Source organism: Pagrus major, chromosome 13, assembly GCF_040436345.1.
Source record: "Pagrus major chromosome 13, Pma_NU_1.0".
NCBI lineage: Eukaryota > Metazoa > Chordata > Actinopteri > Spariformes > Sparidae > Pagrus > Pagrus major.
In genome coordinates this window covers 19535200-19562019 of record NC_133227.1, presented here as the reverse complement: position 1 = coordinate 19562019, position 26820 = coordinate 19535200, and the positions used below count along the sequence as shown (strand labels likewise).

The 26820-nt window shown below is 41.0% G+C and overlaps 1 protein-coding gene across 2 annotated transcripts; it reads left to right on the top strand.

The window, feature by feature from the left end:
- Positions 1 to 433: 433 nt before the first annotated feature.
- LOC141006829 (beta-2 adrenergic receptor-like) lies at positions 434 to 10385 on the top strand. 2 transcript variants are annotated; one of them, XM_073479085.1, is made up of 4 exons: positions 434 to 661; positions 5046 to 5208; positions 5288 to 5579; positions 6025 to 10385. In XM_073479085.1, exons 2-4 carry the CDS (start codon positions 5049 to 5051, stop codon positions 7067 to 7069), a joined length of 1497 nt encoding a protein of 498 aa, XP_073335186.1. In that variant the 5' UTR covers positions 434 to 661; positions 5046 to 5048; the 3' UTR covers positions 7070 to 10385. The 2 variants fall into 2 exon arrangements, with proteins under 2 accessions (XP_073335186.1, XP_073335187.1); XM_073479086.1 differs by having other exon boundaries at positions 5043 to 5208.
- The last annotated feature ends 16435 nt before the right edge of the window (positions 10386 to 26820 follow it).

Below are 26820 nucleotides of genomic sequence, written 5' to 3'. Positions count from 1 at the left end.
GGTAGGTTGGTGAGTGGCTGTTTAACATGCAACATGAAGTATTTCCCTGTTGTTGTGAGTTGTTTTAGTTTCTTTGACTTTAACTCTAACAAACAAAGCCATGTTTTTTTTTTTTGCAGTGTCTGCGTTGATTCAAACTGCAGCAGCCAAGAGCAGAAGTCTGTGGTTTTGCTGCTCTCATGTATGAATGAGAAGTAGGGTGGTAGAAAACCCTTCCTGAATAAATAAAGGCTAGAAAACTAATGTTTCCCGGGGGGGCAGTGGGTGCTGTGGAGCTGTCAGTACACTGCAGACATGCGATATACACTAAAAGTCATTCCCTGGCCTCTGATAGGCTACTGTCCTGCTGTGATGTCACAAGGGCTTGCATATAAAGAGGGAGACGGGCTCAGCTGCTTCAAAAGGGCAAGTGTGGTTGAGGGCTGAAGGAGTGTGTTTATACATGAGCGTGTACTGGAAAGAGAGAGCGAGGCAGAGTGTGTGTGTGTGTGTGTGTGTCACACACAACACCACACGTTCATAACTCAGCAGAAGAGGAAGAAGAAGAAGGGAAACCAGAAAGCTCCTGACAAACACATGATAATGATCCTTTGTGTTGTGGATGTAAAAGCGTGTGGATTATCAAATCACAGGATTGTAAAGCAGAGCAAAGAGCCTGGAGGTAGGAAACTGACTACAGCTGCACATACGCTCACACTGTGTTCTAGTAGGCAGGTACATAAATAAAACAAGACAATTTTACAGAAGGGTCTGCTAGTTCACGCATTTCAGAATGATAAAAGTATTAAAAGGATTTGAGTTTTAAATTAAACGGTTGGGGATCAGATCAGTGCCGTTAAAAATAAGCAGGTTACTGAACCGAAAGGCTTTGAATTTTCTGTGTTAATGTCGGGGATGATTCAGATTACTTTGAAATGCTGTCAGTTAGGCTACTTGGAGACAAAATACACAGCAATTTTTGTAGTAAGTAACATAACTGGATGCCAAAAAATGTAATCCAATCTGAATGCTTTTGAAAATCCAACACTGAAAATTAATTGCACGTTTATACTAAAAAATTTGGTGAAGCCATAAAAAAATAAAGTCCGACATATGTCTGTTTTCTCTTTGAACATCTCAACACATTTTTTTATGCAAATAAAATGCATTTTGCAGACAGCATTTACAGTTGGACAAATCAAATGTGTACTGTGTGGATTCTACAGCGTGCAGGATGATGTTTTTGTTGCAGCTTCATTTTAATCAAAGGTCACGTGAATGAAAATGTTTATCTTCTGTTTTCGGTGTTAATAAAAAGAAATGAAATTATCAGCATTTGAAACAAAAACAAATATAAGTTAAGTAACCATGATCAAAGGCTAGGGGTGAGTGACTACTTTGATATACAGTCAAACTTATTCAACATAGTAGTTTCATAATTCTAAAATTGCCATATTTAAAAGACGTAATAGAAAATGTTATTAGGTAATCACTGACAATGTAACTATGACTTTATCTCACATTTTCAGAGGTAATCTGGGCTGATTATAGTCACTTATTTTTTGTCAGGTTGCATTGCAATACAATCAGGGTTGGGAGATTTAAAATGTATTCCATAAAATGTAGTCAGTAATGTAATCCAAGTATCACAATGGTAAAGTAATTTAACTTGATTACTTTCTGTCACTTTTGGATTACTTCAATAGCAAACAGAGACGAGAGAAAAGAAAAAATCAATGAGATGACTTTTATTTAATCGTAATAACGAGTGTGCATTATGTAAGCTTACACACTTGTGTATTTGGTTTCACTCAGTGATGTTGTGTCAGACTCGTGAAGTGTTGTGTGCACATGTGCATGGTCACAGACTAGTGTATCCTTCTGTATTTTAAATTAAAATCTTGTTAGTAATCCCCCAGTTACAGAAAAACAGTTACACATATGGAACATATTCAGAAAAGCACATCGAGCAGTCACGATCATGAAACATATCACATAATATCCTCTGATCCGGATCTTATTTAGCAGCACACTGATTTTAATTAGCATCAGATGGACTGATGTATAAAAGGATTCTTCAGCCTTAATGTAATTAATGTAATAAATCACTATCCAACCCCGGTTAAGGCAAATAACGCAATTGATTTATTACTGAGGTCTAATGGCAAATCTGAACCTTTTCTCCAAAATGAAAAATAGAAACATTTACTGAACGTTCGTTGAAACTCTGAAACATATAAAAAGCATCACTCTTTTCTTTGTTCTATCAGCTGTCGCTAAAAACCTTTGACCAAACCTACTTTAGCAGAAATATGTCAGATTCTTCTAGTGTGAGGGTGATTCATATTCAGTGAATCCAAACCAGCTTTCATCTTTAACATATTTAGTTCATATCAGGATGTTAAAGTGTTTTATGTTGTGCTTTTCACAAAATGTACAAAGACATCTCTCCTCTCTGTTTGGTCTACACTCATCAGTTTATTCTACTAAGCTGGGCGTTCTCCGTGTGTTTTTGTGTCAGCATGTGCACGCGTGCCTGTGTGTTTGAGTATGTGCTATTGTGTTTTCAGTGTAATTACCACCACTAAGCTATCTCTGCCTAAATATTGAGACATTTAGGTCTCAGTAAATCTTTTGTGTTTGATTATTGGCCTCGAAGAGCTGGTCAAGTTTCTTTGTGTGTGTGGCTGTTTAAACAGCTCAAGTAAGGGGAGGAGCGGAGACCCTTTCGCAAGCTTGACAAGCATTAGTGCAGGTGGCCGCCCAGATTATTGATCTAATCAGTGGTGGGAGTGAACAGTCGAAAAGGGTCATTAGTGTAAAGGGTGGCAGGGTCAAGCGACAAGCCGAGTGAAGGAAAGAAATGTGTGCGCTGAACCTCTTACAAACATGAATTAAAGATGGAAACATTCCTTTGGTTATACAGTGTTGGCTTGTGTTTGATGCATTATTATAGTCAGGGGCAGACTGAGCTGTGCATTGTTCATTACAACTGAAACAACCTTCGAAACATCACTAATGAAAGATTGATTTTTAAAATGGGTTTGCAGTTTACTTTGCAGCAGATCCATCATTTGCTCCACACTCTGGCACCTCTACATACTCTAAATACAAATGTGTTGAGTTGGGGACATTTTAGCACTGATCATTAATGTGCTGTATTACTGCTGTAATGTAAGAAGACTGACAAATGATTGTCATTAAAAAATAAAAATTCTGTCACGATCCACCCTGGCATTTTGAAATGCATCCCAATATCCAACACTTTGCTCATTGACCACGGGAGAGCTGGGTAAACACTTGTGAATCAATGCATCTCTCTCCACAGCTGGCATTTACATGTGTCCGGTGTGTTATGATTGTGCTGGAATGACGCCAACATACATATTAATACAAGTGCACATGTACACAGAAGATCGAGTTAAGCAAACACCCCCCGAAGGGAAGTCAGAGGAGCATTGAGAAACATGAGCTGTACCTGCTATACCACTGTAAAAGCAAAACAAAAGTCAATACAGCTCCACCTGCGAAGCAAACAGACAATAAGTAGCTACTGTAGGACGACTCAAAATCCTAAAACTTTGCAAACTTCACTGTACCTACAGTCCCATCCCCCGACTGTCAGAACGGTCGGAATAGTAAACAAGGATCGCCAGGTGTCTGCTGCCAACTGGAGCATTGCTGTAAAAAAACCTTCATACTCATCTAATCCAGCCTGTATTCATTAAAGGGGACATATTATGCTCATTTTCAGGTTCATAATTTAATTTTGGTTAGTACTAGAATAGGTTTACATGCTTTAATGCTAAAAAAAATCTAAAAAAAAAAATCAGTTTTCTCATACTGTCCAGTGCTGCAGCTCTGTATCCCCCCTCTGTCTGAAACGCTCTGTTTTCGCTCCTGTCTCTTTAAGGCCCCCCCTCGTGAATACCCAGTCTCCTCCGATTGGTCAGCTCACACAGGCCCGACCCAGCACCGCTAACAACAACAGAGCAGTTGTGCTAAATCAGTTCTTACGTGCCAAACAACTTGTTTATGCAAATGTGGGACATGGTGATGTAGTGTGATGTCACAAAGTCACAAAATTAAAGGCGGAACTACTGACGATGCGTTTCAGGAGCAGTGTGTTCTGTGGGAGAGAGCCAGTGCTGCTGCTGCACTTTTGCAAACGCCACCTACCAACACGCTGCTGTAACAGCTGACATCCTTCCACACCTGTAAGCTTGGCGTGTGCTTGCAGGGAGTGATTATATCTGAACCGAGAGGCCAAATGTAATCTCTGTTCAAACTATGTATTAATAAAATAACTTGATGATGCTTCGTGTCATCTTTTCTCTTTCTCTCCTTATTACTTTTCACTCTTCAATCTAATATTGTAAAAAAGGCAACAAAAAAAATGAAAACAGAAGTAAATAGTAAGCAGGCAGAACATTGAAAAGATGAGATGAGATGAGAGCATCACAGCAGGATATAAAGCTGATATCATCAACTCATAATAAGCCTTAGGGAAATATAACTTCTATATGAAAGACCACATACGTTTATCTTCATTCAGCAGAGATTTATCTCTTGATAGCCAAAGGGTGTAACTCTATTTTGATCCATATTGCTCGTGCTTAACTGGAGCAATGCTTCAACTGCATGTTCAGGACAAACTCTCCTCTCTTCATTGATTTGGACAGCATGCTAACCTGAAGCGCCGTAGGCTCAGGCCCCGAGCAGATACTGCAAGGATTCATTTAAATTCAACCAGTGAATCACCTCCCAGTGCTAGACAGACCTTCTGTCTCAAAGACTCTGAACTGCAGCCTACTCTTGACCCCATCCCATTTCCAATTTTTACCCCAACCCCTTGTTTTCGAGTGCCCTCTTGCCCCTCAGAACGGAGTTTAAAGGGGTAGAGGTTGAAATCTTCTCCAGTGAAATGGGACTTCAAGACCCTCTTAAGGCTCATTTATGCTCCCTTTATATACCCCTATGTGCAAACACGCAAAAATGAAGTGTAGGGGCCGGGGTGTTCATCTATTACAAACAAGGCTGTGTTGTTCTGTGTGTTCTGTCAGTAGATCATGGAACCAACGAGTGCTATCTTAGCACTTGCCAACCAGTCAGAGTACAGCAACACCTCCCAGGTTTCTGATGGGCCAGCGAGATCTTCGGAGTACAATGATGCAGAGCTCGTGCTGCTGGGCGCTGCAATGGCTATTCTGGTTCTGGTGATAGTTTTTGGTAAGTTAAGAAACAATTCATCGATGAACTGATCTGGGCAACATTCAAATGTCTCTTAATTACTCTCTCTTGTGTCCAGGTAACGTGCTGGTGATCACAGCCATCCTGCGGTTCCAGCGGCTCCAGACTGTCACCAACCTCTTCATCGCTTCGCTGGCTTGTGCCGACCTCATCATGGGTTTAATTGTGGTCCCTTTTGGCTCCAGCTACATCCTGCTGGGAGCCTGGCAGTTCGGAAACTTCATGTGTGAATTCTGGACAGCAACTGACGTACTGTGTGTGACAGCCAGTATAGAAACCCTGTGTGTGATCGCGCTGGACCGCTACCTCGCCATCACCTCGCCACTGCGCTACCCCATGCTACTCACCAGGTACCAGCAAGACATTTCTGTCTGGAAAAATGATTTAAGTTTGAAAACTTCCAATCCAAAGTGTGTCTTACTAAACTTACTCGCTTTTCAGAATTTCAGTCTTGAATTGCTTAATGAATTCAGCCTTCTGCAGCTGCTGCACCACTCTCTACATGTCAGATATTTCGGCATGTTGCACCTCTCAACCCGAAAAGTGATGTCACAACAGATTTTGCTTTTGACATTAGATGCAAAACACCTGCTGCCACATCACTGGCTGGCATGTGGTAATATTTACAACATGCTGGAAAGTTTGATTAAAAAAGAATGAGAATTTGAATCCATGTAGCTGTGAAAAAATTAACTCTCCAACCATCGTGGTTATATCGGCACCAGACTAGTGCGATTAATCTTTCTCTGTAAATACTCTTCACCTGTGTGCACTCTCTTGTCTTTGCTGCTGTAGGGGTCGAGCCTTTGCAGTGGTCCTCGGGGTTTGGGCAGTGGCCTCCCTCATCTCCTTCCTGCCCATCCATCTGAAGCTGTGGGTGTCACAGGATGAGGAAGCTCTCCAGTGCTTGGCCGACAAGAACTGCTGTGATTTCAACACCAATGCAGCCTACGCGGTGTCCTCCTCGATCGTGTCGTTCTACCTGCCACTGGCGGTGATGATCTTCCTCTACAGCCGGGTCTTCCAGGAGGCTCAGAAACAGCTGGAGAAGATTAGAGGGAGGGAGAGGCACATTTATAACTTGCATTACACTACACAGCTGACTCCCAACGATAGTCCTGCGATGAATAAACTCAAAGCAGGGGCGAAGGCGGAAGAACAAGCAGGGGAGTACAGACTAAACATGCAGAAAACAGGAGGTACAGACACTGAGAAGGAGGAGAAGTTAGTAGAGAGCAGAGCAAGGACAGAAAAGGGGGAAGGAAAACAATCTGCCACAAAGCGTCTTAAGTTCTGTCTGAAGGAGCACAAGGCTGTGAAAACTCTGGGGATCATCATGGGAACCTTCACGATGTGTTGGCTTCCCTTCTTCATCCTCAACATCCTCATGACCTTCCTCAAATTGGGAGACATCAAGCTGCTCTTCAGACTCCTCAACTGGCTGGGATACTCCAACTCTGCCTTCAACCCGCTCATCTACTGCCGCAGCCCCGACTTCAGGCACAGCTTTCAGGAGATACTCTGTCTGAGGGGCAAAGGGAGGAGCTGTGGAGGGAGGAGAGGATGGGGCTGGTGCAGGGAGAGAGATTGTTACTCAAAGTCCCCAAACAGGACGAATGGGAACTCAGACCTGAATGGTGTTCGGGGGCTGGACGTCCAGCAGATGTCAGGGTGGAAGGGCAGTTTGGAGAGCTCGATTCAAGACAGCACCTTAACTCTGGATCATGCGACGACTGCTGGTGAGCAGGTTTTGGAGGTAGCTCCTGGTTCCCTGGCAAGCTGGCAGGCTAACAACTCTGCGAATAGGAGCTGTAAAGAACATCTGGCTTCTACTGCTTGACCAATTAAGATGTTAAACTTTACACTGTGTGTGCATAGCCGTGCAGTCTGGTGAAGCTCAAAATGTTTGTTTTTGGTTGAGAATGACTGGTGTTTTTTTAAGGCTGTGGTTTGGAGCGTGAAAGCCAGCGGTTTCACACTTACAAATGTTGAAACACTTCAGCAGCCGTCTTGCTCACTTCCACCACCAGCCCCTCCAACTCCCGATATGAAAGTCAGGTCATAAACATGTAATCTGTACATGATATGACACTTAATTGTAGAAATGTCGACATGGTACGATGCTTATGACACGTACAAATGTGAATGTATCAGTGGTTTGCAGTAACGTTCACTGCCAACATTTCGTTCTGGTGAATGGGCTGCATTACGAGCTTCACCAAACTGCAACTCACAACAGGGCTGTTATTGGAAGATGGTTCACAGAAAGGTGATGTTATCATGGACTGCATATGAATTACTTGCTACGGACACACAGGACGAATAGGAGAGAATTCTGCAGTTAGATGCATCACAGTAATCAAATGAAAAGGTTTTACTGACTGCTAGATCATAATAATGATCTATATAATGCATTCCAACATGCTCCTTTACTAAAAGCAGCCAAATAGGAAAATCAAAAAAAATTTGGTGTTAGACAAGAATTAGACATTGGCAGGAAGGATGCTGGTTCAAATTCCTGCACACTGTCAAGCTTCAAAGAGGCAAATCATGCACCCTGTAAATCACCGATGGTAAAAGATTCAGAATGTATTGAACAGCGTCTGCAGGACTGCCGGTATCAGAGCAGTTGTGCATGTGTTGCAGTGTGTTGCCCAATAACAGAACTTGACAAATGGATCAGGAAGGATTAAAACAGTTGTGTTTTAATGAGCATTCATACAGTAGCAGGCAGCAACTGATCAGTCTGGATGACTGAGATTCACATAGAAAAATGTTCCTCTGTGTCTTGTTTTGTCTTTGTGTTTCTCTATGATAGAACATATTCAAGACAAAATAAGCAACAATCAAAAAACTGTGAGAGTTTGAGACAGGAACGACCCGCCAACTGTCATCAATTCTGATTGGTGCACGGAGGTGCAGCCAACGTCAACACCAGTAAGAAAAGCTGAGAAAAAAAACAGAAATAACTCACATAAAATAACTAAAAACTGTCCTAACTTTGGCAGAAAACAATATGTTCTTCTGGGATCCCATCACTCCTACAAAGTTTTCAGACTCTTAAGATAGATTGTTATGAATAGTAGTCCACACGTACACGGGTATTTTTGGAAACAGGGTTCAAAACAAAACTGATCTCTGTTTCAGAAATAATCTCCATTTGTGCCAACACCCCTGAAAAAGCGTTGTGACTGGTTGATTAGTTACAGAAAATACAATGAATGATTTTCACTTTAGTTACTTTATAACTCACCTGCTTACTTAGTTTTACTTTTACAGTCACAGGTACCAGGGCTGCATTTTTCCTGAAAACAGAACAAAGACACAGAATCCTCCTGGATAATATTATTTTCTATGAAAACATACAACACTTTTTCATCATCATTTCAATGTCAATTTGTTGTGCTGCAAATATGGTCTATTAGGAAGATAAAGTGTGCAATCCAAAAATCTCAGTTTCTGCTCGTCCAGACATATGCACTGTTTCTGATCTTCACCCTGAAAGAGTTTTCCAAGAAGTACGTTTTCAGTGACCTTCAGTGTTGTTCACGTCTGTACAAAAGACCAAAATGCATATAAAAGGCTATTTTTTAAGAAATACTTGTGTAGGTGTGGACAGGGCCTTAATGAATGTTCAGGTTCAAGCTGGTAGACTACTGTAGCCTCGGGTGGTGTGTGATATGCATCACAACAAGCTCAGTTGTTATCTTAGAGATAAACCCACATGGCAGGAAGCACAAGCAGGAATTTGGCACCACGTTGGCAGTGCTAATAACCTCGTCTGCCAGCAACAGCCAGATAAAACCTCCATGAAGCAGAGATGCTTTTTGTTTGCCCTGTAGCTGAAAGTCTTATGATAATGATAATAACCTTTTTCATTCCATCCTGATAAACCTTACAGCCGGTCCAAAAATCATTTGCTGGCATGTATTAGTAGATCAGATAAACATCTAAGAGCCAAACTTGTGACTGTCATAACTGCTCTTTCTTTCATCACATATTCGCTGGAGCTGTTTTCCGTCTCGCTCTGAACATCAGCGTCAGCCCACTCTCTGTAGATTTCGCCATTTTTAGCTCCGTTATAGTAAGAGCATTGTAATCTGTCGCACAGAGCTGGGGAGATCATTTTCAAGCTGACGGATGTGTTTCCATAACATTGTCTGTTGCGTTGTAAAAACAGAGCGACCACATCAAAGTAATAATGACAAAGTAGCCACAGTAACCGTTTATCTGGAGACTAAGTAGAATCAGATAACATAAAAATAATCACTCCAGCCATGCTTGCACACTATCGCTTGAATACATGTTGGCAATGCATGTGGTTAGGTTCAGGAACAAAAACTACTTGGTTAGGGTTAGGAAAAGATCATATTTTGGCTTAAAATTGGTATCGAAATGTTTTTAACGATACCCAGCCCAAGGTGTCACGCTTATGAAAGTTGAAACGCAGTCTTGAACTGCAGTCACTGGCTTGGCTTCTCACCCTTAACTCCACCACCATCCCCTCCACCTCCAGATATGAAAGTAGGGTCATTAACATGTAATGTGAACATGATGATGTCACGTTTTGTAGAAATGTCAATGTCTGTAGTTTGCAGAAATGGCAAATGCCAACATTTTATGCTGGTGACTGGGCTGGCTTGAACAAGGTATGTACTGTAAATATGATCTGCACATGTGTGTGTGTCTGTCTGTGTGTATGTTTGGTGCACTTGGGATGTGATGTGATTAGCTATTTGTGCATTTTTAAAGCTTGAAACATGCCATTGGATATTTGTTATTTTATTGTAATGTGTATGAGTATTGTATTAACTACACGTTGGAAATACTGTACTTTTTTATTTCAAGGTCAATAATTTATCGTGTTCTCAAAAAGGAACAAATGAGCTGTTTTTAATGTATCATGTTTGTTAAAGCGTGTGGACGTTGGATCACAGAGCTTAAGCAGCACTGACACACGAGTCTTCACTCTTTTGGTAGATCCGTGTTGGGATACTGAGACAAATCTGAATCTTTGTTTTCAGAAGTGTTGCCTTTCGCCAGAGGAACGGATTCATTTTCTACCTCCATTGGACTCACATGAATGTCATTTCATCTCTGTAAATATTTATTCATAAGCTGTTGTATATTTTTGTGAGTAAAAGAATTAAGTTTGACATGGCGTTGTTTGAATCTGTTGTGTGGGTGGGTGTGTGTGGGTGGGTGTGTGATCACAAGAGACAGGCCATCAGAAAGAGATAAGTAAAAGAGGAAACTTTGATGAACAATAACAGCAGACAAAAAAGGCTGAAGTGATCCATTCATCCATTTTCTTCCACTTAATTGGGGCCATGTCATGGTGACAGCAGGGTAAGCAGGGAATTCTCTCCTACTGGGCTGTTCCAGGGTGGTCCGAGGCCACATTAGATCTGTAATCCCTCCAGCAAGTTCGGGGTCTACCTTGAGGGCTCCTACTGAAGGAAGGTGCCCGGGAGGGATCTTGATCAGATGCCAGAACAACGTCAGCTGGCTCCAATTGAAACAAAAGAGCAGTGTGCTTCCCATTCATTGTCTATGTGAGCAGCAGTGTAATGCATTCTGGTAGGCCTGCACTGAGTCTCGAGAGACGGGGCGCCGTGTTGCCAACTCCTTCTTTGCCTTAGAGAAAGTTTCCAAACAAGCTTTGTCCGGTTTGAAATTCCGGAGAAGACAGCTCGTGAATGGTGTTGACGTGTTTGACTTCGTGACGCAAATATGAACACAGCTCTCACTTCGGTTATACAAGGACGGGATGGCATACCTGGTCTGCATTGTTTCTCCTGAATCTGAAGTTCGACAATCAGAATCGGAGCTTCCTTTGCAACACCCGCAGTGTGACACCCCAACGATTGGAACACATCCTCCAGTCGCCTTTTTAAAAATGGGAACCACCACTCACGTCTGTCTCTCCCCAGGTACTGTCCTTGACCTCCATGTGACACCGAAGTGGCGTGTCAGCAGAAACAGCCCAGCAGTGCCCAGAACCTTCTGCATCTTAGGCGATTCTGGCTTTTGCCACAGAGGAGCTTAAAATTTAAATTAGCTGATTATCTTGTGACAGCTTGCTCTTTAACAAACAACCTCAGGAAATTTGGCGGACAAATAAAGTTATTTATTTTCTCAGTTACAAATTACTAGAAAATTCTTGTTGCCACTTACCAAAGTCCCTCTTGTGACAAAAAGCAGTGCAGACACAGTATATTACACTGGATGCTAATCTAATCCTTCCCTTAAACAGTGACAACAGTGAGTTTTAATATTAGCACTAGCACTCACTGTTAATCCATAATGGAATCAGTGATTTGTCAAGTAGACAGTTGGGCTAAAGAACTGACATACAGACTACGAGCTGCCGACCAAGTTGAGCATTCATCAAAAATTTAATTTCAAAGAGTTCTTCATGAGGCATACATGACGTCCATAACTCCTCAAAGGGCTCTTTGTCGTCACGTCGACATGTGATTCTCCTCACACTGCAACCTTTTTAACTGAGCTCAGGAGACAGAGGCTTGTTGTGCTTATTCAGTCATCCAAAGACTTGCCTGTTTGCATTAAAGTGTACGCGTGTGTGTGTCTGTGTGTGTGTGTGGAAGGGGGTGGACGTGCAGTGACAGGTGCAAGCGGTCACAGCAGCTACAGTATCAGCTGCTGCAGAGGAAATACAATCAGCTATACCGACTCAATACACACACACACAGCTTTATAACATGAAAACATGTGTGTGTGTGTACGTGTGTGTGTGTAGGTGTGTGTAGGTGTGTGTCTATGTGACCTGTTTCCATGGAACAAGTTTCCAATTTAGACATGTTAAGGCTGACGTACTCAACATGCGTGCCATTTTGTTCTGTGTCTATATGTTGGCTCTATCTGTTACTGTCCTGGTTACTGTCTTTATTTTCACATTTGTTTTTGGTTTTAGTATTAAAAAAAAAACTATATTTTTTTTGACATAAGCACTACTATAAACCTCTTTTTGTCTCAAGTCTGTTGCACCTCTTGGCGACTAGACTGTTTACCTGTAAGCTCAAAAGTGTACCTGTCACATGGAGTTGAAACTTTTGCGTCACTACAGCAACATTAGAACATCGCCCGCTGGAACAAAATTTTCATCCGGTGTTACGTTACTCCAGGAAACACGAAGAAAACAGCTCGAGTCACGTCTTGTGAGGAAACAATTTTCCTCTGATGTTCGATTACATAAAATAGTGTATTCTTAGTGCTGAGCGTTTAATTTGAGGGCACATTTCCTTTGAAAGCAGATCACTGAGAACGGAAATTAGAATCGCAATGTTCTGATGTTTTATTAGACTTTCTAAGGATTGATGAAGCAGACTTTACCACATCCTATCCGCAGTCACCATTGTCTTTCTTACTCTTTATCTTCACACATCTTGTTATCTCTGTGCCTCTATTTGTTTACTACCCTATCCCTTAATCTCTGATCTGATTTAAGTTAATTTACTTCTGCAGTACTTTGCATTAAACCAATTGAAAGAGCTGTAGCTTTATATGTTTAACATCCTCCTGCCTTCCTTCTCTACATGTGGTTATCTGCCGTCACTTTCCTGTCAAACATTTGTCTGGGTGTGTCTGTGTTTTCTTGCGTGGTGAGGTGTTAACTTGCATTATAGAGCTGACAACGAGCAGTCTGCATCAGTCACCCACAAGCAGCACAAGAGCGCACACACACACACACACACACACACACACACACACACACACACACACACACACACACACACACACACACACACCCCTGTTGACAGGCAGATGCACTTTAATCCCTCTAGATGAAAACAGAGACCCTCTGAGCCCTCAGGCCTTTCTACACAGAACACAGAGCTGGAGGTATGCCCTCCGGATACACACACACACACACACACACACGCCACGCACACACACACAAACACACACACACACACTCTCTCCCTATCTCTCGAATACATACAGCAGTATATGTACCTGTGCCAAATGCACACGTGTATGCATGCAAAGATGATGCAGAGTATGCATACATAGATACAAGATGTCCTGAGTGTGTGTGTGTGTGTGTGTGTGTGTGTGTGTGCGTGTGTGTTACAGAGAGAGCAAGATTTGCCAAGTGTATCTTATGATCACAGAGAGTTTATAGATGGTGAGCTTGTGTTGCTGCCTGAACTGAAGCCGACCCAACATCTGCTGCCAAAAAGCAAGAAAGACAGTGAGAACAGACAGATATTCTGTCCGTGCGCTCGTCCGTCTGTCGGTGTCACATACGTACAAACACACCACATTTATCCCAAAGCGATGTGAAACCCAAAAGCAGTGCTGTGCCATATATCTAAAGGTGGCGTCGATGTGCGCCTTTGCAACACCTAAACACAGCAGTCCTTCTTGAATATCAACGACCTGCACAGCAACACATGCATGCCTTCTTCTTTTTTTTTTTTTTGCAAGTTCAGTTTTGAACTTTTCAGTCACAAAGAGGCAGATAGAAGGGAACAAACAGGCCAAAGAGGATGTTGAGTGTGAGTTCATGTGGCTATCTAGAGTTTCATCACTACTAAATATAGCAATGTATGAATTCTATTATAACATTTACAAGACGCCTTTCCGCCTATTTCCTGTTTTAAAAAAAATATACCATCAACAGCGGTGCAGCCACGGGTGTGCTGGCCATGTGTCATCTAGATCTAAGATAGGAAGTCCAGCAATTTCAAAACAAATCTTAATATTATTTCTTATTTTTCCTTACACTGTTGAAATTACTTTTAAAAAATAGACTAAAGGTGTCCATAGGATCTGTTGTTTTCACACCTCCCATTTATTGTCCATATAGGAAGCTGTGCAATGCATTCGGAGTGTCACATTTCAAGAGATGGGACGTCGGGTTGCCCGCTCCTCATTTACATTAATTTGACATCTGGCTACTTTATGCAAATCAGTGGGACCTCTAGAAACTCAAATGAAGACAGATTCAGTGACCACATGGCTTATCTCTCGCCTAAAATGTCACCAGAAACACATTTCACCAAGCTATCTTTAACACAAGACAGAGTTTCCAAATGAACCGCCATGTTGAACCGGTTTGAAACCCCAGAGCCGACTGCCCATGAGTGGTGTTTGTCCTATCAGGTGCAGCCAGTAAGTTTTTGCGTGGTTGTCAGAGGGCGTAGGCTGTTTTGGTCGAGCGTCCATGGCTCTGAAGCGTTGCGTGCACTCATGTCAAACAACACCCCTGTGGACACGTACCATGAAAGAGAGACTTCATGTTCCCTTGGCGCGCACGTTGCCTTTACACTATTCAATTGGCGGCCAGTGAGACATCACTGGGGCAAAGATGTCAAAACAAAGCTCTCTGGACAAGTTTTTTAAGAGGCCATGCATTGCGAAAGAGGAACGCAACAGCAGTCAGAAAAATGCAATCTAGGGAAAACTGGAGAATTTTAGTGAGTGGAACATTGCTGTTGTTTGATATCGCTGCAACAGTTGTGCCATAATGTTTTGGGGGAATTTATTGCAACATTGAATAAAGAAATAAAGTTATTTCTTGAAACTATCACAAGCCAGTACCCTCCTGTTGATGCAATAGTGTATAAAACTGACAGTAGGCAACACTCTAAAATAAATCATCTGTTAATGAGATCTTAAAATAAAGAGTAAACTGTTGGGTTGATCTCCACATCACTTTTTGCTTTGGTTCAGGACCACCTAAAATTATATTTCTGATGTACGCATCTGTTTGTGTGTGTGCACGTTTGTGTACTTGTGACCAGGGTGACTGTTCATCTACAGTGGACTTCTGTTTGCACAGAGACATTACATAATGTTTGTCTGTCCTTGGGTGGAGGCATTCAAAACAAGAGCAGAGTACAAAGAGTAAGAGAGAGATGCATGCAGACGACACAGATACAAACAAACAGCATTAGAGAAATACACACAAACAAAATACCTTCAGTCAAAGCTGATTGACTTACAGGTTTGCTTCATATAAGGCAACGAAAACTCAACTTCACTTAGTTTCAGGTGATTATACACTAATGCAAACATAATTCTGAGTATTATATTACATGTCTGCGAATACATTCTGCTAAATCCTAAACACTTTAAAGTAAACTGTTGAAAAGTCATAATTTTTTTTTAAAAAGAACAAAAATGCAAACATTTCCATCAGCTGGTCTGGACTGAATAAACTAGGCCATGCAAAGCATAGTCAGTGTTATAATGTAGTACTGTACTTCAGTACAATTTTGAGGTACTTGCTAACTACTATATACAGCAATACCTCCACTTTCTTTCAATTTGGAAGCAAATGTGGTACTTTTTACTCCACTACATTTATTTGATAACTTTAGTTACTAGTTACTTTACAGATTGCGTGTTGCTGTAGAGCCAAAGCAGCTCATTTAAATTTTTTTTTTTTGGTAGTTGGATGAAAAATCACTGATTCAAATAATCAAGATTTACTTTTGATACCTAACTACATTCAATATCAGATGCTTTTAAGACTTTTACTGAAGTGACTTTCACTTTTACCAAAGTAATGTTTTAACGTGATATCTTTACTTTTACTCAAGTATGACTTTTGGGTACTTTTTTACAACACTGAGATAAGTTTCGTCAGAAGTAAGGGGTATAGGCTGTTTTATGTTTGGCCAACAAGAGAGTAAAAGAGGTAGAGGTCGTGAACTGGCAACACAACCAGCTGTCTGGCAACCGGCAATAAACATCAAAGGAGAAGAAGAAGAAGAAGAAGAAGAAGAAGAGGAGGAGGAAGAAGAGACAAAACCAGTTGCCTCGACCATCAACAAGAGAAAAATGTAGAGAAGTCTGTAGCTTCTTCAAACAGCTTCTTCTTTTCGTTTTCTTTTTTTTTTCTTCTTCTTCTTCAAGAAGAGAAGCGACAACAGCTGATCTTTTATGTAACTTAAATGTTCAATCTCCCATTAAGCCTAACCCTAACCATCAACACCCTCAGCCACAGGGAGAACTTTGCCGCTTCCTTTATCAACAAGAATAAATGTGCTAATTGGCCTTTCTCATCATAAATGTACCCACCACCTATGACATCATGTCTTTTAAAAAAGCTCAAGGACCTGAAGCAACCTACACACGACAATCCTTCCATTACTTCAGGCTCAGTCAGACCAGAAGCGAGAGAAATCCTGACCGTAAGTGGGATCCTGTGGGAAGAAATTAGTTATGGGAAACACACACAACACTGTATCCAACAACCACAAAATAGCTCAACACCACACTGATCAGATCTGGTGGCTTTGGTCTATAAATAAGTCCTCTCTATCTTGCTCACACGTCATTCTGTGGTGGCACAGGCCAAGTGTCTGACTGTAAATGAGACCCTTGATCTGGTTTTGGATCATTGCCCTGACCACTTGTGCGGGGGTTTTGTAGAGGAAAGCACGTATATTTTCAGACTTGTTTTCCCTTTTACAGATTCTATGTACAATGTGTCATTTAATTGAAACTAACCATCAGATTTTGGGCCAAACCAAGAAAGAAAACATTGGTTTTCAGCCCACACTGCTAGGTACTTTCATTTTAGAGTCTGTTTTTTGTACCAATTTAACAAATGGGATAATAAATTATCTTGAAAAGTGCTGGTAGGTGGATTGTTTTATTTTTTACGATTCTAAGATAGACAGGATTTGAGGTCAACATGGAGAACACTGAAGATTAGGCCTGTCAAGTGACACCTATACAGGGCTGCACCACTCCAGCGACAGGTTTGGTGCTTCTCCAGGTTGAGCGAGAGCCAGATATGAAGAACTCCAGCTGTCATAAACACAGACAAGACCTGCAGATGTTTAAGGCCGTTCAGAAGTAGAGATGAAGCCCCAAGAAGTCTGTTTAAAACACAAAACCCTAACATCGACCGTCAGACAAAGAGGAGCCCCACTCAACATCTCAACCCGTGGATGCTATTTGGGGCCTTGCTGGTATTCTGGGAGTTGAAAGTCAAACAGTCCTCAGCTCGGGGTGTTAAGCTTCCTATACACTCTGTATAGATTCACTTGACAGATCCATATGTTACTAAGACAGGCAGGCGATCCCATCCAGCTTTACCAGCTCAGTGAGGACAATTTTAAACAAAACGTTCTGACGGTATTACAATCATATGTGTTATTTGACATTTCGCATTTCTTTGCAGACCTTTTCCTTCATACTGTAAAAAATATATGGAGACCCTGAAGTACCAAAAGACTTTTTTTTTTTCGAAATGTTGGGTGCACAAAATAAAAAAGAATCATACTTGAGAATTAGAGGGATATATATTTAAAGGAGCAGCATCATCTAGTACTGAAGATTAACTGGAAAAACACAAGGATAACCCATGGATATTTAAAAAGGGCTCGATAAAACTGTTCCGCCTAGTCCTGCCCTACAGTGCCAGCCTATGCGAAAGGGTCGTCTCCAGGACCACATTCTGCAGTTACGACGCACACACACAGACTCATAAAGTGAAAACATTATCAGCCATGACAAGTCAACATCCCAGGGGGACACAAACCCCAGCCTCCAGTGTGATGGTCCTGTGCTTGACCTACTCATCCAGCACAACCTCCTCCCTTTGTGGACTTCAGATTGGACGTTTTCTGGCAGAACAATGAGTACTACCCGGTTACAACACAGCAGGGCAGGAGTCTCTTGGGAATTGACTGCCAGTCAGCCCTGCTGCCAATTTGACCCAGTAGCCAACTGCAGTACTGTAATAAAAACATCTTCTTGGCCCAGATTTTTCCCATAGACCTCCAGTATAAAGGGACATGAAACTGCAAACAAGATAAAGTATTACTTTTTGTATTAATACACTTTTAATCCATAAGCATTTTATATTTGGGAAAACCTTCCAGAAACCCATTAAAGGTGCTATTTGAAAGAAAAGTTGTTTTTTGAGCCTCATTCCAAACTCGTCAAATAAAGACTCTCTGGCACCTTTAAAGTGAGTGAGTGTGTTCTCGTGTGTACCTCCCCACTGTTCGAACGACACCTGACTATTTTGTGAGTGTGTCCGTATCTTCGACCGACTGAACACTTGTGGTGCTGCCAACGCTGCAACATATGGCATCACACCAGCTGACTGGGCAGCCTTGGCAACAGGCTGCATGTGTGTACCGGTGCGTGTGAGTCCATATATGCATATTGTTTGTGCGATCATTCTGTGTGTAGCCTGTGACTGTGCCTGAATAACTCATATAGCCATCGTTTGTGTGTGTGTGTGTGTGTGTGTGTGTGTGTGTGTGTGTGTGTGTGTGTGGTACAGTTCCAGGGAGCACAGGAAGTTAAATATTCTTGATTGTCCTGCTGTCGGTCTACATCGCACTTGGCGAGCACTGTTGGCCTTGTTGTATCGTCCACTATCCAACAGAGATCTGACCTGCGAGCAAAGGATCACCTTCATTTTTGTTCTTTATCTTGATTATACAAGCTCCACTTCATTTCTTCACAATATTTACAATTTATTTACGGTTTCCCAACACCAGCACTGACGGGAGGCTCAGTTTGTAAAGGAAATAAGTGCTAACAAATATGGACACTGAGGGAATAAACCCCAAACTCATCACAACACAATACTCCTGCCTGACGTCCATGTAACAAAAGTGCCCTATGGCGCCTACAAGTCTCCTTGGCGCCATTCTAAGAAATCCAATCAGTGCACGTTAACAGCATCGGATTACATCAAATCAAGCTCGATTAGATCTAATTAGATTAGGATCAGATCATCACTTAGACACCTTCTTAGCGCTGACAGCGTGAGGAGAGATCCAGCCGCTTTAATTCACGCTGGCTCTCTGAGGGCTGTCGTAACTCCTGCCGTTTCATTGTGACTTTTATTATCCAATTATGCCAGGACGCATTAGGTGACGACTCCGACACAGAAATCTAATTTGACTCACACAGCTACCATAATCCACATGAGACAGGGAGGTGTCTCAGGCTCACTTTGTGATCACATTTCTGCGTTGCCTGAAGGCGATCCAGCTGTGACACACACACAGGGAGGAAATTATGCAGATAGAAAAGTGAGGAGGATGTGGTATTATAGCTATGCATGCATCAGGCCTTATGTGATGCACATTGGAGCTGAGAGGGCAACACCTCCGTCTGCAGACTTTTTGTACCAAGCTACCGGTTGGTAAAATACCTATTTAATCCTTCTCTTGTCAAACAGGAGACTCTGCTGGTTTATTTCATTACGTTGCTAATTGCCCTTTAAGCTCTGCCAAAGCCTGCTGGATTTTTCCGCAACCAAAGTGCATGGCTTATTGCACAGGACACTTGTGGAGACAGAGTACAAACAAGTCAGTAGAAATGTACAGGGGGGAGGAAAATGTAGGACGATGATTGCATTTTGGAGCTCTGATTAAAAAATATGCCTTTTGTTCACTATGGAAGACCAAAACTACCAAAATAAAAATAAATAGATAGATATATGAATCAATAAATACATTAATGTGCCATTAAATGCACCAACAATAATATTAAAAAAATAAATGTATTCTATAAAATGTGACACGAATCGATATTTGTATTAATTTGCTTCCCTTTGAATTCATTTCTTTACTTATTTACCTTTCCTTTAAATTAATTGTAGGCATTAAATTAATTAATGCCTACGTTTATGCCAGTATTATCTCTTAGTACATTTAATGGCATATTAATTTATCTATTGAGTATTTTATTTATTTGTTTCCTTATTTTTGATTGTGGCAGTCTTGGTCCTCCATACATCTATCTGCATTCGCTATGAATGCCTTATATCGTATTCACAAATTCATTGAGTGTTATCTCTACTCCTTCAGAGCTAATTTCCTGCCTTTTCATTTGATAATCCAGCTGTCGCAGAACAACATTTATTAAATGTATGAGGCTGCTCAAAAGCCATCAAGATGTATTATATTACTCTTTATGCTCAGTGTATATGAAATTATTCAACCCTTCTCTCTGTCTTTGTGCCGGTAGTGCCTGAAGCTCATGTCATCAAGGTCGAACCTCCACTGATCATGTGGGTAACTGCTGTAAAGGTTGAGAAATCACACAAGCAAACATTTCAATTAAATGTCTGTGTATGACTGCGAATAGTCAAACTATAATTACTGCTGTGTCCTTGTGAAAGCCGTTTTAATCCTCCACAGGATATTTATCTCTGCAACATGGCCCGATCGATTTTTCACACTGAAAGAACAGCAGCAGCCTAAAGCAAGAAGTCACAATCCATTAAATTAGCATTTCAGAGTCAAGGTCATAATCATATTTATACAATAGTGCATTTTCTTACAGTTGTTGACTGATGTTGTGCATATAATGATATGTCATGGAAGTTTTTTCTGACCCTTATCTTCCAATGCACCTTAATTTTGTTCACAATTTCTGGATAACTGTGTTCCCCTTGGCTGTGTCATTTATGTGGATACTAGAACAATTAACAAACTGAGTCATAAAGAGTCGTTACTCTCAAAAGAGTCTGGTTCAATTCAACTTTGTTTGTTTTTAATGGCGTCCTGACCCTCTGGCAACAATACATGCACACACAGTATGATTGTGTGGGATGGTACGATATCATGAGTTTTGCAGGGTTGGCTCCTGAACAGACTATTTTACCTGATGATGGCCCTGAAGGAAAAAGGATCACAGTAGTCAGGGAAGTTGTTGAGATGTTTCACTAAAACTGTCATCTGATCAGATATTGGTGCAGCAAGACTTTTCACCAGTGCTGACACAGCACTATGGAGATAGATGATAGGTGAAAAGTACAAATGTAACTCGCTGTGGCCCTAGAGTTAAAAATCAGATGATCACCAGAGTCATTTGGATTTTTAGTCTTGGAACCATCAAATTCTGCACCAAACATTGTGCCAATTTGTGAAGTAGATACTGAAAGTGAAACCTTTTAGCTGCTAGTGTGCAGACTTAAAGCCAGGGACAGCGTCAGCATACTTCATCCCCTGGGGACCATGAACGTGAACATTTCATGTTAATCCATCCTATAGTTGTTGCGTTAATACACAGTGGTGGACCGATGGGCAGGCGTGACCATCTATACAAGCATTGCAAAAACAATGTATTTTTTGGCGTCACTCAAATTTGGTCCAACTAGAGTCTAAACTTTATATCCGTTTGTCATATTTCAGAAAAATATAATGTAATAAATACAAATATTATGACTTTTTTTGAACACTTTTGTGTCTTCATTTTTTGCAGACGTTTTTTTCTCACAGGCCAGATCTGGATCCAATTGTTTCGGTCCCTTTTTAGGTGAGTGTTGAAGACAACAAGGATCAAACAAGCATATTAATTTATTACAGCTTAGGTTAGTATTTCACTTGAAAGCCCTTGAAATACCCCGCTGTTCTAAATCAAAAGCCAGAGCAGCGAAGTTACGTAATAAGATTTGTCTTGGACTTCAATGACACACTGGCTGTAGAGATGCACATAGTGTAGTGTAATGTATTGAGTCTGAAGGTTTACATCAGGAGGGATTATAGCTGTGTTTATAGAAGCTATACACTAAGTGGTGTGATAAACTGGTTATACATCCAGTGGACAGACAAATCTCCATACAACTGAGCTTTACCTTAACAAGGCAGGCCTGTGTGTGGGCGCTGATTTGTGTATGACGCACACACACACACACAGACAACAAGAGAGAGCGAGACAGCCTCTGGAATGATAAGATATACGAAGCCACTGGTACCGCAGCAGACATGCCCAAAATTAGTAAGAGGAAGTCGGCTCTACCATGTGTCACCATTCCTCCTTCTCTAACTCTTTTAAAGCCGTCGTAATTATGGTAATTTTACAGTTTAATTATGGTTGTGTTGACAAATTAATAGTGAGGTTCTCCAAACTGGACGTCTGTTATGGTCTCATGGCTGAGGGCTTCTGTCCTTGTTGATAATAATACTGATAACATGTTGAGTTAGAGTCTCATCAAGCATCCATTATACAATATTATACAATATAACTCCTTTTGAAGGAGTGAGTCCAGTAGCTTATCAGAGAGCTAAGAACCCACACTGAACACTGACAGAGCTGAGGTGGGGCGACAGTTTGACTGAAGTTTTTTCAGATACTAAATGTGGATCCAGATTTGGAGAGGGATTTTGTCTTATTAGAAAAAAATTAATTGGGCACCACTTAAATAAGTCTGTTATATTAAAAAGTCTGTTATAAATGGGTATTTTATGAATGCCATGTCGAGTTACGGCCAAAAATGTGTCTCGCCAACAAACTCGAATCAGTTTATCTTTGTGTCATAGTGGACATTTGTACCAAATTGGAAGAAATTCCCTCGATGCATCATTGAGTTCACAAGAATGGGACAGATGGACAGACAACCCGGCTCTTTCTGAGCTCATGAAAAGTTGACTTTATAATATGTAGTTCTCATCGGACAGTGGGGATACAAACGTAAGATGATCTTGTAGAATATGATGTACTGCTGTAGATGAAAATACCCAACAATGGTTAAAATTAGCACAGCCTTCAACATCTATGGCAGTAAAATGCTGATCTGAATACTTCTTCCATGGTTATAATAATTTCCGCTGTGTAAAGAAGACTCTTTTGTTGTAGCGATGGATACAGCTATGATTCATGTGTCAGGTTAGCACATCTGGATTTTACAATGCTCCCATTAGTCCATACAGATTTGTCCCAGCTTGGTCAAAATTTAAAGGGGGGAGTGCCCGTGAACAGCTCGTTATGTCAGTGAGCTGTCAGTCCACAGATTTTCAAAGGGATTCAGGTCTGGGCTTGGTGTCAAGAACTTAAACATTCTTGTTCAAAAGCCAGGAAATGTTGAAATGGTTTGATGTTAAGTCATTGTTCTGTTTGGACATAACTCCTCGCTGCAGAGTAAGGTCTTTGGTATTCACAGTCCCGCATGTGGCTTCAGTCATCGTCCTCCTGTACGGTAAGCTTAAAATTCCCCCTGTCTTTGCAGCTCGAAGGCCCAAGACACGATGCTGCTCCTGTGCTTCACAGAGAGGATGTTGTTAAAATGGTAAATTTTAAACACTTTGTTTTGCTGAGGAGGTCAGCGTTTAACCTCGACAGAATCATACATTAACATCTCCCACTGCAGCCGTCCAACTGTAACTCTGTCAGACGAGCCTACAGGTCATCAGTCTCCTCCCTGACCAGAAGCTTATTCTCACCCAAACCAGCTTTAAATCCTGGTACTTCCATATTTTTCTGTTTAACGATGCAGCCATCTGTGTTCTTGTAAAGTCCTCACAGTTCATATTGATACTTTCCCACAAAACAGCATGTGCAAGAGGATAAAACAGAGGACTTAATGTATCTGCGCACAGATGCTAGGAATTAACTTGGAATGGGCCTTTTGCTCAGGAGGTGAGGTGGAATCACCCTCCACTGTTTTTCTTGTCCCTCAACAACAACATTAGCGCCATAAAGTTCAACATGTGGGGCTAAACGCTGGAGTAACTCTGTTCACTTCAGAATTTCTCCTTAATGATTCAACAGGGGAGAATAAATCTGATTTTGTTTGAGTTTGATGAAGGAAAAACTGCTTCTTATAAATGGTCTTTCTTGTCACATCTTAATAAAAATAACTGCTTGGATGTTTGATCTGATTTTGTAGATTTCAGCAAAATATTGTTTCAAAACACGGACATGTCGACTACAGTTATTTGTAAATGTACACTTCAAGAGCACAAAGGGGGAAGGCACTAATGCAGACTCATTTTGCTGTGCTACTTTTGTTGTCTTTGGCATTTTAACCACTGAAAAAAAAAAAAAAACTTTCGCAAATATGGCCGAAGCCTGTTTTTTTTTTTCTATCACTTGTCATATATTTCTATATGATTTCTCAAAACAAAGACTTCTGTAATGTTGTTAGAGAAAGTATTAAATTGAGGGTCTCGGTATCATGGTTTTGGGTTTTACTTTAGTTGTTTCTTGTTTTATTTTGTAGGTTTATCCTTATGTGTCTGTTGTATATGTATGTTATGTTTTACACTTCCTGTCGCAGTATTTTCTTCCATTTTTTTAATTGCCTTATTAGTTTCACCTGACCTTTATTAATCTTCCCTTTTTTGTGGATTTAGAGCAACTTCATGTAGAAATTGGTATTTTGTGTGATTTGGCACCCCCATGTCATAAGAATGTTATGTGTTGAAAACTTGTATGTTTTGAGTAAATATGTATGTAATGCTGTGATCCTACCCTCTCTCTGAAATTACACAGTGCAGAAACAAGTGGCAGGTAAGTGGCTGAGACAGAGACACCATTCACCCTGTTACAAGACACTGTACCATCAACATGAGTTTAAAGCTGTTATTTTACTCTTTACGTCATTACGGTTCACTTTTTGTTTTTCAACCTGCCTGCTTGAGTGTCTTGCATTTGGGTCCTTTTGGGTTAAAACATCACTAATTATTATCATGAATCATTCAGTAAAAACAATGTGAAAAATGCTCATCGTAATTTCCCAGAGCCCAAAGTGACGTCTTCAAATTGCATCTTTTATCCAACGAACAGTCCAAAACCCAAAGACTCTTCATTTAATGACAAAGAAAAGTGGCAAATACTTAAATTTTCAAAGATGGATGTAGCAAATGTTTGACATAAAATGACTGAAACGATTGATTGATTATCAAAATACTTGATACATGTTCTTCTGATTGACTGCTTGATTAATTGACTAGACAGACAAATAGATGTCTCGGTTTAAATTAGAAAAAATAAAATAAAACAGACGGGAAAAGGCAAAAGAAAAACGAGGCGGAGCTATTATTCCCTTTTCTTTTACAACCTGGCTGTCTCTTGTTCACTTGCTCTTTCTTACATTCGGTTTCATCCCTTTCATCCTCTTATTTTCCTCCTTCGCTCTGTCGCGCTGTTTTCATTATCAGAGAAGCGTGTGACACGCTGGAGAGTCAGTGGGGGGTTGTGACTGGTTGGGACTGAGCAGGTAATAGTAAATCAATGAAAGGACAATCAACTGCCAGCCGTCTTCGCACACAGCTGGATGTGAGTGATTTTAAAAGCTCTATACAGCCCAGTCTCTGCAGTCATCATCAAACACACTCTGTGGTTATAGGTGTGGGTGAGGGGTTGGGAGGTGGGGGTAGCCTCTTACAGATAACAGTAAATCAATGGATCCACTCGCAGCTTTATCTTCAACACAGATGGGGCAGTTGAACATCTTCAAATGGCCAGACAATTGGACCAGCAGCATCAGATAGATAATAGGGCAGATATAAGGCTGAGGACTTTGGGCCATCCAAGTGTCAGGCAGTAGAGAATAAATCAATGACAAGCCTATTAACCTCTGTGACAGCTGCTCTGCTGACGAGATGAAAGAGGTGGAAGGAAGAGCGGCTGCCGAAGGAGGAGAAGAAAGACAGTGAGAGAACAAACAGTGACGGAGATAAGAGAGAAATGTCAGACAAAGGAGAACTTCTGAAGTCTGTGGTGAATGTTGGAAAAGGCCTCGCTCTTCTGTTTTTTGTATACTGTTGTTTTTTCATCTGTAAAAAGACGCCTGGTGTCTGTTTGCCCTGCAGGGGTTGCAGACAGCTGAACAATTACTGCCAGAGAACAACCAGTGAGGCAGTTTTCTGCTTTCACATTTTCAGCTTACTTGCCATGATTTTCCACAGATGCATCATATCCATGTTTTGTCCAAAGTGCATGTGAGTTGTACAAAATATAGCAACAGAAATGTGATTTCAGATGACTAAAACAAAAAGGTGCTGACAGGGCCAGAAGCCTTGATGTACTACAGGACTGTACCAGGTGTAATATGTTTTATTCACTTAAAAAAAACAGAGAATAAAATGATCCTCAGTCTGCAGATCAAACTCTCCAGCTCCATCTACTGTACTGACTGAGCCATGCACAGACAGAAGACTGTACATTTATGCTGTAGTGCTGCAAATATATGCTGGATATCTTTATGATACTCACTATTGTATTCTGTGTAACAAAGTCAGTTGGTCCTCTCTGGCTCGTAGACGTGATAAAAAAAACAGTATCTTTTCATTCATTGACCCTTATTGAAGCTTCACCACCCTGTGTAACATCGATGCTGGAATGGACCACAGGACCCTATCAAACCTCGCTCTGCTAACCGTCTTATGTTTCAAGTCCACTTGAAAAATCTGCGTTTAGTTTTTGTGCACCAAACAAATGGAAATAGCTACAAAGCATTCTCAAGGTGGTCACTCTGGACATTCCAGGCGATGATCTCATTGTTTTCACAGAGTTTTGTTCTTTTGAAATGTTTGAACTCGTATTTTTTGTGTATCTCGACAACAGTGCAAAGGAAGAAAACCTCAATTATTTTTGAGGCTTAATTAGGGGTTTGAATTGAAATATCAGTCAATTGACATTTTAAAAGTAAAAGTTGTGTCAAGATAACATTAGTAAAACTTTATCATAACATTCATTAATAAATGGTAAATGTATGGTGAGTTAAACTTAAGTTAATTGTTGTTTTACCTTAAAATATCAGCTTCAGAATCATGTTGATGGTACAGTGTCTTATAATAGGGTGAATGGTGTCTCTGTCTCAGCCACTCGGCCCCCCATCACTTGTTTCTGCCC